Source organism: Panthera onca, chromosome B1, assembly GCF_046562875.1.
Source record: "Panthera onca isolate mPanOnc1 chromosome B1, mPanOnc1 haplotype 2, whole genome shotgun sequence".
Lineage (NCBI taxonomy): Eukaryota > Metazoa > Chordata > Mammalia > Carnivora > Felidae > Panthera > Panthera onca.
Window position 1 is genome coordinate 207,529,909 of NC_138342.1, and position 14,103 is coordinate 207,544,011.

General features: G+C 35.7%; 1 protein-coding gene across 1 annotated transcript in view; it reads right to left on the minus strand.

The window, feature by feature from the left end:
- Positions 1–2,668: 2,668 nt before the first annotated feature.
- LOC132676998 (ankyrin repeat domain-containing protein 26-like) overlaps positions 2,669–14,103 on the minus strand; it is a gene marked incomplete at its 5' end in the record, with an annotated part of 89,993 nt that continues 78,558 nt past the window's right edge. The window contains 5 exons of the mRNA XM_081795447.1: positions 2,669–2,910; positions 4,278–4,322; positions 10,358–10,586; positions 11,829–12,046; positions 12,565–12,855. Coding sequence (XP_081651573.1) covers positions 4,296–4,322; positions 10,358–10,586; positions 11,829–12,046; positions 12,565–12,855 — 765 coding nt within the window. The remainder of the gene's footprint in view (positions 2,911–4,277; positions 4,323–10,357; positions 10,587–11,828; positions 12,047–12,564; positions 12,856–14,103) is intronic.

Below are 14,103 nucleotides of genomic sequence, written 5' to 3' on the forward strand. Positions count from 1 at the left end.
CACGAAGGTGGAGCCCTCCTGAATGGGATTAGTGCCCTTATAAAGGAGGGCTGTGAGAGCTCCCTTGGCCCTGCGCCAAGCAGGAAGACCAGAGTCCATGAACCAGGAAGCAGGCCGTCGCTGTACACTGAATCTGCCAGTGCCTTAATTTTGTACTTCCCAGCCTCCAGAAGGGTGGAAATAAAACTTTCTTTTTCATAATCCTATGGCATTTTGTTAGAGCAGCCCAAAAGGACTAAGACAAGTGTCTGGGAACCCTTGGGACCTAAGCCTCCAACTAGCCTCCAACTAGCAAAGAGCTGTGGAAATGAGTCCAGTCATACAGTCACAAGGAAATTCTCTTAAAAACAAACTCAATGGGCTTGGAAGCAGATTCTTCCCCGTTGAAGCACCCAAATGGGGAAGCGCAGTCTAGCAGACACCTTGGCTACAGCCTTGTGAGAACCTGAACAAAGGACCCAGCTAAGCCATTGCTTAGCTTCTGGCCCATAAAAATGTGAGATAAATGTGTGTGGCTTTAAGGCGCTGTGTTGATGGTGATCTGTTGTAAATGGCAAGAGCAAACTAAGAGACTAATAAGACATAAACTTTTAAAAACCCCACTATCTACATAGTTATAGGAAACTACTTTTACATGTTGCAATTTCAAGAAGACATGAACACTCACTATCCTCACATTTACTCAACATCATTCTTATAGTAGGAAACAAAAAAAAAATGAAAGCTCTAGGAATTGGAAACAAAAATGCCACTATTTATAGATTATATGTCGCTGCATGTACCAAATGCAAAGGAATCTGCAGATAAAACACTCGAGTAAGAAACAATATATTGTGGGGAATAAGCTTAGACAATTAAAAGACTAGGTGTTTGGAAAAATCAGTATAAGAAATGTCTTTCCTTACAAACTGTTGACTGATTCGATGCAATTCCAATGAGAAACAGCTTTGGAGAGCTTGCCAAGTTGATTATAAAAGACCTGTGGAGCCCTTCCTTCCTTTCTTCTTTCTCATCCCCAACACTTTAGTTCCCAGTCCTAGAAACAGAGGCATGGAGTTGGGGTCCAGAGTGAGGTGTTGGAGCTTAGAATGGGGAAGGCATTACGTGCGGTAAGGTCACCCTGAACCGTGTTGGAGCTCAAGTGACAGCATCCCTGAAAAGTGAATGGTATAGAATAATGAAGTATCACAGACTCAACAGGGTAGGGAGGCATCTGCACAGGGGAAGAATAGCCCAGTGTGGGTTTTCAGAACGTGCAGGGGGCAAATCACCTGCAGAAGAGGTGTCCTGGCACAGGGTGTCTGAGAAAGGAGATATTTACATATCTCAAAGTACTTCCCCATAAAATACTAAATAATTGGAAAGTGGAAAGTTAACATTCCAGGCGAGAAACCTGGCAGATACTACCTCCGGTGGCCAACATTAACATCACCATTATGGGGACAAATCAAAATTGTAGGTCACATGATAGGATGCAAAGAGTAGGTTGTAGTGATACTCTTGCTAAACATGTATGGTCTGAATTTTACCGTAAGGAAACCTAAGAAAAATCCACGTTGAAAGACATTCCACATTACTGGAATTTACTCGTCAAAAGGTTAAAAGTCATGAAAGTCAAGGAAAGACAAAGGAACTGTTCTAGAGTGAAAGAGACTAAGACATACAACTGAATTCAATACATGGCTCTGAACAGGACCTTCCTTGGTATAACGTATACTAGAGATAAGTGACCAAACTTAAAAAGAATTATGAGGAATAAATGATAGAATTATACTTAACCCTTGAACAAAACAGTTTTAATGGGTGCACTGACTACACATGGATTTTTTTTTTTTTCAGTACTGGAAATGTATTTTCTTTTATAATTTTCTTCATGGTATTTTTTTCTGTAGCTTTATTTTAAGAATAGAGTATGATACATATACAAAAGATTATTGGTAGTAGTAGTAGTGGTTAAGTCTTTGGGGGTCAAAATTTGTTCATGGCTTTTTGACTGTGGAGGGTGGGGTCAGAGCCCTTAACCCCATTGTTCAAGCGTCCAGTGTATTACAGTTAATGTTCTGATTGTGAAGGTTGTATGGTAGTTATGTGGAATGTACTGACTTGTAGGATTTAAATGCTACAGGAATCAGGCATCCCATTAGCAATTTACTTGCAAATGGCTTTGGGGCGGGGGGGGAGTTCTTTTTTTTTTCTCTAATTTTTACTTTCTCTAACTTTGTTTCTAAAAAGCAAATCAAAAATAAATAAATAAATAACTAGAAAAGGTGAAAAGCCTTTGGCAAATCTTATTTCTCCATGTGGAAAGAGCTACGAATCAGTGTTTACAATTAAAATCATAGATAGGTTTTATGGCACTATAAAAAAAAAATGTAATATGACAAACATTGTCAATAGCCATAGCAGGAATACATCAAAATAATGTCTAAATCTTTAGGCCCACATATAGTCATAAAAATTGGAAAATACAAAAAGCCATCCATGAACACTACTGAAGTATTAATGACAACTTGGTTGTTTGGGTGCTGTTCAAACCGCTGGTAGTGGAGCAGTCTGATGTATGTAAAACCCTCTAGTGCTGGTTTCCATGTACAAAATGTGCTTAAAAGTTAATGAGATGCCAAGAAACATAGTTTAAAATATTATAAAGATTTTCATTACACACATATGAAACAAAAACATTTTCCTTTAATCAAGACTTTGCTGTATATTGTGTTCAATTGGGAAACAATTAAAATGTTTTGAAAGCATCCAGTAAATTTTTTCTATTTATTTTTCAAATCATATAATTTTTGTTCAAAATCTGTACATATTCTCGTGATGCTTTCCATACAGGATCTTGATTTATAATTGAATCATCAGTAGATACTAAAAGATTTCTACAGGATCCTCATTCAAATTCGGTAGCAGCTGAAAAGGAAAAGAAAGAATTATTTTCTTTCTCCAAAATAATTTTCAACTACAAGTGATTAAAAAAAAAAAAGAAGAAGAAAAGAAAAAAAAAGAAAAAGAAAAAAAGAAAGTTGGGGCCTTTATGATGTTAAGAAAAATGAAAAATACCTACGTACAACTGCAATATGAAACCCAAGATTAGTATTAAATATATTTTGCTCAGGGTTGCACACTGAATGCTATTGTGGATACATATCAGAGTTTCTGGTTTTTTCATTACAAGGTGAAATTACAAGATGAGGACACAGTCCACCCTGAACAATCATAAACTATAAACTGAAAAATCAAACAGGCATTTCCAAACAGAGCCAAGTAAACAGATGTAAGTGACAGGTATGAAACACAGCACTACTGGAACATACGGACGGGACATCCCAGTTTTGTGTCAATATTGTCTGCTCTTTGGTGAAGGTGGTATGTCAGCTGATACCTGAAGGACAAGGAAAAAGTATGCTAGGTAGAGGGAAGAAGCACATACAAAGAGCTAGAAGTGAGGAAGAACACTTGTGCAATTATGAGTAATTTAGTTTGACAAGGTGCTAGAGCAAAGCAGCAGAGTAGGGCAAATAGTGAGAGACAAGGCTGAATCATCTGGCAAGAAGCAAACTGATTTGGGTGTTTTCATTACATGCTAAGGAACTTGAAGTTTTACCCAAGGGCAAAAGCAATGACAAAGTCAATGAGTGAAGATTGAAACCCGTTACCTGTCAAGTGACAGCTATATGACCTCTAATTACTTAACCAAGCATTACTAAGACGACTTTGGATTTTTGGGTCTTCTATCACTAGCAGAAACAACAATTTGATAAAGCACACCTTTTCTGAGACTTGTGCAGGTTGACAGTTCCACAGGGATGGCACCAGTGAAGGAAGATTGTCGCCAGAAATAACAGATATATAGACTTAGGGAGATTGAAAAAACTTCTTTAACGTTTATTTTTGAGAGAGAGACAAACCACAAGCGGGCAGGGGCACAGAGAGAGGGAGACACAGAATCTGAAGCAGGCTCCAGGCTCCAAGCTTTCAGCACAGAGCCCTCTGTGGGGCCTGAACCCACCTGAGCTGAAATCAGTCGCCCAACCGACTGAGCCACCTGGGTGCCCCTAGACTTGTGGGAGATTTTAAAAGAGCTATGAAACATGAGGACTAAATGAGGAAGAAGTGTGTTCTTCATTATGCTCATGCTTTTACATTTTTTATTAGATATGTACAAAAAATGTGAATGTAGTATCTATTATCCAAACAATGGAAAGGGATGCCATTTACTATTTATAGTTTAGTTCAGAAATCAATGATATCTAACTTCATACATTTTGGCAACATACCTTCTTCTAGTGCTCTGGTTATTCTTTTTCCAACTCCCGCTGCATCTGAAATAAGCCAAATATTATTTAGAATGTGTAAGGTAAACAAGACATGGTAGGAATTATATATAGCTTACGACATGTGGTCTTGAAATAATACTTGTAGAGATTAAACCAAAGTTAGGGATTGCTTAAATAGAAAAACTATCACATGAATAAAATAAATTCCTACCTATTTTATTTTAGTTTTAGATAACGGAGAACAGATACATACACACACACACACACACACACACACACACGTGTATATGTATACACGTGTATATGTATGTATAATACATATATATTATATATATGTATACATATACACGTGTGTGTGTATACATATATATAATATGCGTATATTATATATATATAATACATTATGTGTATTATACTAATATATATAATATGTGCATATTATATATATATATATATATATATATATATATATATATATATATAATACTATTTAAGTGAATCTGATAAAAAGCACAATTAATATTGATCTATTGAATGTGTATAATCTCTGAAACGTGATGTTTGGTCTTACTGGTACAAAAAAGTTTAAACAAGAATCATATTGTATACTGAATTATTACTTGGAAATGATTAGAAAAACTGCCATTTATGAAAGTTTAATCAGTTTTTTACCTTAATGAATAGTTCCTTAAAATGGGCTTTCCATTTTTTCACTTTTAGAAAAACAAAATTTGAAGGAATGCTTTTTGCTATTAATTTTTCAGGACTGACTCTTAAATACATATAAAATGAAGAAAGTGGGACTGTCTTACTGTCATGTGGAAATTCTACTGGCAAAAAATTGAGTAAAAATATTTTGCTATCTGTATTATGACTAAAACACTTATTTATTTTCATATGCACACAAAGATTTCAGAAAATCTCTTTGAAGAAAGGAAAAATAGAGGGTTACAACAGTTTTCAAAGTTAGCTTCTGATGTATAACTTTCTCCATTAGAGATAAGGAAAACAATATACAATTTTCAATTGTAGCTTTGTTTCCTTTCTCCAAATTAGGACCAAGTTTTGAAACACTTGACTTATTAAAGTTATGGTTATCCACTTACTTATGAAATGTGTACGAATATTTAAAACTATAGGTGACCCTTGAATAACACAGGGGAGGGGTACAGTCAAAAACCTGTATATAATTTTTCATCCCCCAAAACTTAATTACTAATAGCCTACTGTTGACTGGAAGCATTACCGGTAACATAAACAGCCGGTTCATACATGTTTCGTACAGTAGAATAAGCTAGGGCAAAAAATGACATTGAGAAAAATGGTAGGAAGAGGAAATACACTTACAGTACTGTACAGTATCCAAAAATAATCCATGTGTAAGTAAAGTAGACCTGCACAGTGCAAAACCATGTTGGTCAAGGGTCAACTGTATATTACAACTGTTCCTGTCTAGAATGTTCTTATTTAGATCTTTCTTAGACAAGGTAGCCTCTCCCTGAATGCCCCAAACAGGCTCCAAAATAGTGTACAGGACATAATCAACACTGTGGTGATAAGGATTCCAATGTCTTTACAAATTTAGGTGTGAGGACAAATGTTTTGGCTGACATGTTTCCCAATATTTTCAAAGACTGTTTTCCCTAATACCTTTTTTATAATTGAAGTATAGTTGACATACAATGTTACACTAGTTTTTCAGTATACAAATTCAGATTGGACAATTGTATACACTATGCTAAGCTTGCTACCGTACGTGTAGTTACCCTCTGTCACCATACAACATTAATACAATATTATTGAGGATATTCCATATGCTGTATTCTTCATTCCTGTGACTTATTTACTTTATAACTGGAATTTGTACCTCTTACTCCCCTTCACCTATTTTGCCCATACCTCTCTATCCACCTCCCCTCTAGCAACCACCAATTTGTCCTCTGTAGTTATGATTCTGTTTGTTCACTTGTTTTGTTTTTTTTTTTTTGTACTCCACATGTAAGTGAAATAAGATAGTATTTATTTGTCTCTCTCCGAATTATTTCACCTAGCATAATACCCTCTAGGTCTATCAATGTTGTCACAAATGGCAAGATCTCATTCTTTTTGATAGCTGAGCTATATTTCATTGTATACATATTACACATTGTCTTTATCCATTCATCTGTCCATGGACACTTAGGTTGCTTCCCTATTTTGGTTATCGCAAACAATGTTTCCATAAACATAGGGATGCATACAACTTTTCAAATTAGTGTTTTCATTTTCTTTGGGTAAATACGCAGCAGTGGAATTAATGAATATCTATTTTTAAGTTTTTGAGGAACCATAACACTTTTTTGACAATAGCATTATATTCAGGCCTTATAAAATGAATGGGACAACATGACTACACCAGACTTATAAAATTAATAACTCAATACCAGATGATGGGAGAAGGCTTTATTCAAACAATTTTATATTACCATTAATAAATAAGATATAAAATATAAACCTCGTTTTCTATATGACATGACTTAAGGAGCTACCAAGGTAATGTTGCATCTTTTCCCCAAAAGCTCTTTTCCTAAATATTTACTTCTGTGACCTTTATATTTTTATCTAAGTAAAAACTGTGTTTCGATGGTGAAAATAGCTTTCAAGTCCATGAATAAGAACACATGTGTACTTTTATGTATACCTTTCCATTGATCAGAAATATAAGAGGGTGAGAAAATTATACACAGAAAAACTATATATCAGCAAATTTTAATTCAAAGAACATTTTTAAAGGATTTTTAATTAGAAGGATTTTCTCATTAACTGTTAATATTCAAATATGGCCCATAGAAATCTAAGGTTCGGTTGGGGACACTGCAGGATTGAGGGACAAGGAAGTCACAGCCGTAGTCTCCATCTCTTCTTTAGTTAGACAGCTCTACTTCTCTCTGTTTTACACAATACAGTTTAATGCAAAAAACAAAAAACAAAAACAACATTCTATTCTTTGAAAAAAATTATTTTGAAGGTATAAAAGTCACTAATTTAGTCAAAATCCCGAATTTTGCGTAATAGACAAAAAGGGCTCAGAGAGAGTGTACTTTGCCTGAGGTCATGAAACCAACTAGATGCAGACCAGGAATACACTTGTGGTCTTACCAAGCCTAGAGTTCTATGCCAGTTACTTCCTCATAGGAAAAATACGTGTATTTTAAGTATAACTCAGAGAAAATGAATACATAAAACTTTGTCATGTGGTTCAGTAATGCTTAGGTATGAGGTACACAATAGTAGCTCTCTAACTAAATTACAAATTTTAAAGTCATGACTGAAAATAAAGGAACAGAAATTATGTTAACTTCTTTTAGTAGCAGTCAATTTTTAAGCACAACTTTTTCTTTAATTTTTTTTTAATGTTTATTTACTTTTGAGACAGAGAGAGACAGAGCATGAATGGGGGAGGGTCAGAGAGAGGGAGACACAGAATCTGAAACAGGCTCCAGGCTCTGAGCTGTCAGCACAGGGCCCGATGCGGGGCTCGAACTCACAGACCGCGAGATCATGACCTGAGCTGAAGTTGGCCGCTTAACCGACTGAGCCACCCAGGCGCCCCAAGCACAACTTTTTTAAACCACAGGACAGAGAACTTGAAAGAGAAAATCTTTAGGTGAAGCAAGCAAGCTGAAACTGAGGAAATTCTTCCTGAAAGCATTATTTATTCCTTCCAAAGAAAATTTGGTTTACCAAAATCAATCAACCAATGAGTGAACCCATGGTGTGGTTATTTATAGCAAAATTTAAAACCCAACACAGATTTCTTTTTCCCATCTAGCATGCTTCTGCCTAGCCTCTCATCATTCGTTGGTATGTACAAAAGACACAATACACTTTATTTATAATTTAAATCCAGTCAGAAATTATAAGTGAATCTTCACTTCTCACATGTGGACTTATCTCTCTCTCCCTCCCGACGGGAAGGGAGACTTACCTAACGGGTGAATTTGGGAGAAGGAGCTAAGCAGTGCTTATGTGTTTCTGAATCTCCTATTTGAAAAGATGTGCCTGCCCACAGTAACATGAATTTGGGTCTGCTCTCAGCTCTGTGGTAAGCACCCTGCCCCCGGGGTGGGTGTCAAGCATTTGTTTCCTCAATTTACAACTGTGTGGGGAAGTGCCCAATTTGGGAGGAAGCCCAATGTGGCTAACATAACCTAAATCATATCCTCCAATTTGTTAGTGTGTATTAGTAATAAAGCTACTAAGTTTCTCTCCATATCCCTGTCTCCTGTGTTCTGAATTTAGAAAGAAAAGAACAGGGTTACTTGCCACCTACCCAGTGTCACCTGTCACAGCTCCACCGAGAAAAATGACTAGACAACACTTACAGAAACATTCTCTTCTTCCTTGACTTCATAACTAACGTACATTGTTCAAAAGCAACGCCCACTCGAAAGAGAGAAAAAGTTGATAGGAACCATTTTAGGAACAAACATGGAAAGTCAGACAAACTGAAGACACAGAGGAGTACATTCCAAATGAAAGAACATGAGAAAACCTAAGAAAACAACTAAGTGAAACAGAGATAAGTAATGTACCTCATAAAGAGTTCAAAGTAACGGTCATAAAGATGCTCAGTGAACTTGGGAGAAGAATGAATGGATCCAGTGATAACATCAACAAAGAGACAGAAAATATAAAAAAGAACCAATCAGAGCTGAAGAATACAATAACAGAAATAACAAATACACTAGAGGGGATCAACAGCAGATAAGAAGATGCAGAAGAACAGATCAACAATTTGCAAGACAGGGTAGTAGAAATCATCCAAGCCAAAAATAAAAAAAAAAAAAAAAATTTTTAAATGAGGCTAGGTTAAGGGACCTGTGTGACAACATCCAGTGTAATAATACTTGCATTCAAGGGTTTCCAGAAAAAGAAAAGAGAAAGGGGCAAAGAACTCATTTGAAGAAAAAAAGGTTTCATTTTAAAAATTCAAATATTTGCTTGATTTAGCTCTTTATAAAATGCTCTACAATCACTCATCAAGATATTTTATAAAAATAGAAACAAAGGTGGTATAAGTCAAAAAAAAGGAAAAAGGAAAAAGAGTGCCATAAATAAGAAAGCAATTAAAGATGTATTCTCATGTAAGAAAATAGCAAAATTTTAACTTAAAAGAGAAATTAATCTTTTTAGTGGTACAAGTTGATTTAATTCATAAAAAGGACTTACCATGGATTCTTTTTTTTTTTTTTAAAGTAGCCTCCATGCTTAGCGTAGAGCCCAATGCAGGACTTGAACTCATGACCCTGAGATCAAAACCTAAGCTGAGATCAAGAGTAAGACGCTCAACTAACTGAGCCACCCAGGCACCCCCATGGATTCTTTTAAATAGTAAACATTCATGTCGTTAAGTGTTTGGAGGACGATCATTCACTGACATACAGGGGTGCAAAAACTGGATTATAACAAAACTTTCAAATGTTTATGAACCACTGCCAACTGAAAATAAGTCCAAGCATCTAAGTGTACCTATGGTTAGCAGGCAATCACATTTACTTTCTAAAATCAAATTTAAATGAAAGCTTTTCAGGAAATTTTACATGGGTCAGTTTAGTTGTATTTACTGAATACAGTTAATACTAGGTGTCTCTTGTGGTGCATCTGTGTGGCTCAGTTGTTTTTAGTGTCCAAATCTTCATTTTGACTCAGGTCATGATCTCATGGTTTTGAGACAGAGCCCCACATTCAGCTCTGTGCTGAGCATGAAACCTGCTTGGGATTCTCTTTCTTCCTCTCCTTTTGCCCCTCCCCTGCATGCACTCACTCATTCTCTCGGTAAAATAAAATAAAAATAAGTATCTCTTAGAAATGAGAGATCAAGGGACTAATATTATATATATTATATATTATATTATAATATATATTATATACATTATATTATATATATATAATTTACCTCAGTTCTTTCTTAGCACATATAATTATGACTTTTACTTCGTATGTATTAGTTACTTAAACAACTCAGAATTTCACCAAATTAAAAGTAACAATTATATCAGACATCTGAAACCCAAAGTAAAACAGATAATATAACTAACCTTCCACAAGGAAGTCTCCCAGTAGTCATATGACGGCTGTGGGTTCAAGGTAGGAATCACTAAGTTTCCTCCTGGAGTAAAGTTTCCATTGAGCACTAAATTATTTTCAAAATGTCCACAATAAGGTGGTTCCAGGCCTGGGCTCATAGTAAGGGTCCTGAGTAAAGTTTGGTGCTGCTGTCTCTCCACAAGAAGTTTTGTATTGCTCTCTGACAGTCTCTCATTAGTCCTGTGAAGATTAAAAAACACAAATACATTTTCTTTTTCCCTAAATCGTTCCTAAATGACATACATTTTTTTAAGTTTCCATAATAGTAAATAGCATTTGCCATTGAACAGTGTTTTAGTACTGAACATGTGACAGAGCACACCTACTATCTAAAATTGTACTTTTAAAATTGTTCTAAAGAAATACTTTTGTTTCCAGGGGGATTCCTAACAATTCAAATTAGGGAAGGGAAAGAAGTGGCTATCAGTGATGTACATGGCTTAACAAATAATACTTGCTGTCTTCTGGGATGGCTGTACTGACAGGATGCTTCAGGATACCATTATATATACATACTTATATTTAGTAAACATGTTTACAGATATAAAACTAAACCATCCCTCAAAGACATTTTCAAGCGTTTGCTTTCACCACTCTTGTACATTTCACTTATTATCTCAAAGAAACTGAGCATTTGACACTGACGAATCATTGAGACCAACAATCTCTAGGGGAGATAGTAGATGGCAGAGGTGTGATCAGAAAGAACTAAAACAGCTACAGAGGCAATTAGCTTATAACAGTTACCAAGGCACTGGAGGCAGAATCTGCCCTTTCTGTCTTCAGTCTTCCACATATCTCCCTCCCACCACGGTGCTCTTTTTAGCCATTTTGGGAATTATACTACCCTTCAGCCCTGTGTGAATCTTTCTGTATTTCACCTGTATGCCTTTATGTAAAGTAGAAAAAGCATAAAGGATAGTTTTTCTCAAGGCCCACTCTAGTAATCATACCAAAGATCACAATCAGGAGAATAAATGTACCAAGCTGCCAGGATGAGTAGTAGTAGTAGTACTTGACCTTTTAGGTTAAAGATGTAATCTTCCAAAAAGAAACTCATCGACATTTCTAGTTAGGGTAATTCTGACAATCAATTTTATACTAATATGCTTCTAAATGAGAAAGCTTCAAACAATGCACTTAAAGACTAGCAGATCCGATCAATGGAAAATATACAGGGCGGGGGGTGTGGGAGGGGGTGGGGGAAGAGGTCCTGTAAAACCGAAAAAAAGAGGAGGGATTGAAACTGTCCTGGACTAACATTTCAAAGGTAAGTTCACTTAAAAACATCATTTCTCAAAATGACACGATCTAGTTGGCTTTCACTTCCTACTCATCTCATGATCTTGGCTCCACAGAAATTATGCTTTAGAAGCAAATTAATAAGCTAAATTTCTTGTCTATGATTCTGTTTTGACTTACGTGTTCAGCTTATTTCTCAAGGACTTTCTAACTTTTAATTCTTCTAGGTAGAGTTGCCTGTAGGTTTCCAACTCTGTTTTAGTCAAATCTTCTTGAGAAGTCTTCATTGTAGAGACCTGAGATTCCAGATCTCTAATTCTAAGTTCCATTTGACTTCTCGTTGAAGCATGAGCATTTTCTCTTAACTGGTCCAAGTCTTCTTGAGCTGCTGCTTGTGCCTAAAGCAAATTAACAGGATAGTTTTAAAATAGCTATAAACTGAATAATTATACCTGTTTCCTTTAGTTCAGAGCCAATGATTCAGAGAGCAATTTTAAATGAAAAAAAGCTCAAATGTAAAATATTTATCATCAATGTCAACTGAATATGATTTATAAAATTAAAGTTGAATCATTCTTGTATTAGTATTCACACAATCTGATAATTCAAATAGTAGAATCAATGACAAAATTTTAAAAGTCAACAATAAACTTAAGAATAATCCAAGTACAGTGCAATTTTTAAATCATTTTTCTTTTCCTCTTCATAGTGAGACTAGTTGTTTAAATCATCATTTTTTCTTATCCTCTCGATTTAGTAGGAATAATGATGAAAACTGAAATCTTTAAAGGGGGGAACAAATGCCTCCAGAAATCTACAAATTACCATAAAGCAAGTAGAGGAAACCCCTACAATACATCTATCCAAAATGTAATTTGCAGTGAAATGAATTAAAGCACATTACAGATCAACTAACCTGTAAAAACAGGTTGACTTCGTGTAATTTTTCTTCTATGTCCAGTCGTGCTCTTTCTTCAATCTCCCGTTTATACTGTTCCATTTGACTGCGTTCTACCATATTCATTTCCATAAATTGTTTCAATTTTACTACTTCTTGCTGTAACTTCTTGTTATTGCTCTCTAGTTTTTCACGTTCTTCTTCGAAAGATTTCATTGATAATAACTCTTGTTGAAGAACTTGATTTTTTGCATCCAGGTGTAGACATTTTGAAGATGTAGTTTCCAGTTCTGTTGTAAGGACATCAGCCTGCATGAATAAAACACTATAGTTTGGAAGGGAGTGAAAAGAGTCTAACTCAAAACTACTATGAAAAAAAATTTTTTTTTCAGATTTTAAGTAATCTCTATGCCCAGTGTGATGCTTGAACTCACAATCTCAAGATCAAGAGTAACTGAGCCAGCCAGGCACTCAAATTTTTAAATAAACTCATTTGCAATAAAATGTTACCTGTCTTAGAATGTGGAACCTTAAACAACTCAGAAAATCAAGAGCCAAGTTAAAGCCATCAGGTGTTACTGAAATAGATCTTTGCTATCATTCTCTTTACTACACAACATTTGCACTCGATTCTATACTTTTATTTTTCTATGATTTTTTCATATCTTTCTTTCATAAAATAAGTCCCCTCTTAGGAGAAAGTCTCTTGGCCCTTCCCCCATCTTAACACCCCATAACTTTTAAAGAAGTTTTAGCAATATCATATTGACTTATGTATGCCCAAGTCAAAAAATACGTCCCAAGATAAGACTCTGGAAATAAGACTCTAATTCATGAATCTATAAGTAATGATTCTAACACCACGGTCTGTTTCTGAACTGCAAATGTTTTATGCTAATTTGAAGTGCATTCCCAGGAGAAATGATTCTCCAGGATGTGTTAAGAAATCACATCTCCCAGTATAAAACATTAATTGGATGATCCACATATTTTCTTGAAGCACAAAAAAATTTAATTCAATACTGTTATCTTGTAATCCGTTGTTACTTTCCAGAAAATAAGAGATCATACTAAACAAAAACAACCACAACAACAAAACTGGCTGGAGTTTCAGTGATGCTGAGTTGGGAAGGACTTCCATCCATTCTATATGATTGGTAAGACAAGGTGAATGGATGTGGTGGTTTTATAAATTCGTTGATACTTCTGTGAAAATTCCTCCCCTTAAATATATGCTGGCTTCAGTAACTGGTTTCTAGTGAACAGAATATGCAGAACTGCTGTGATTTTTTTTTAATTTTTTTTAACATTTATTTATTTTTGGGACAGAGAGAGACAGAGCATGAACGGGGGAGGGGCAGAGAGAGAGGGAGACAGAGAATCGGAAGCAGGCTCCAGGCTCTGAGCCATCAGCCCAGAGCCCGACGCGGGGCTCGAACTCGTGGACCGCGAGATCGTGACCTGAGCTGATGTCGGACGCTTAACCGACTGAGCCACCCAGGTGCCCCAACTGCTGTGATTTTTAAGGCCAGCTTAGAAAATGTGATACAGCTTCCA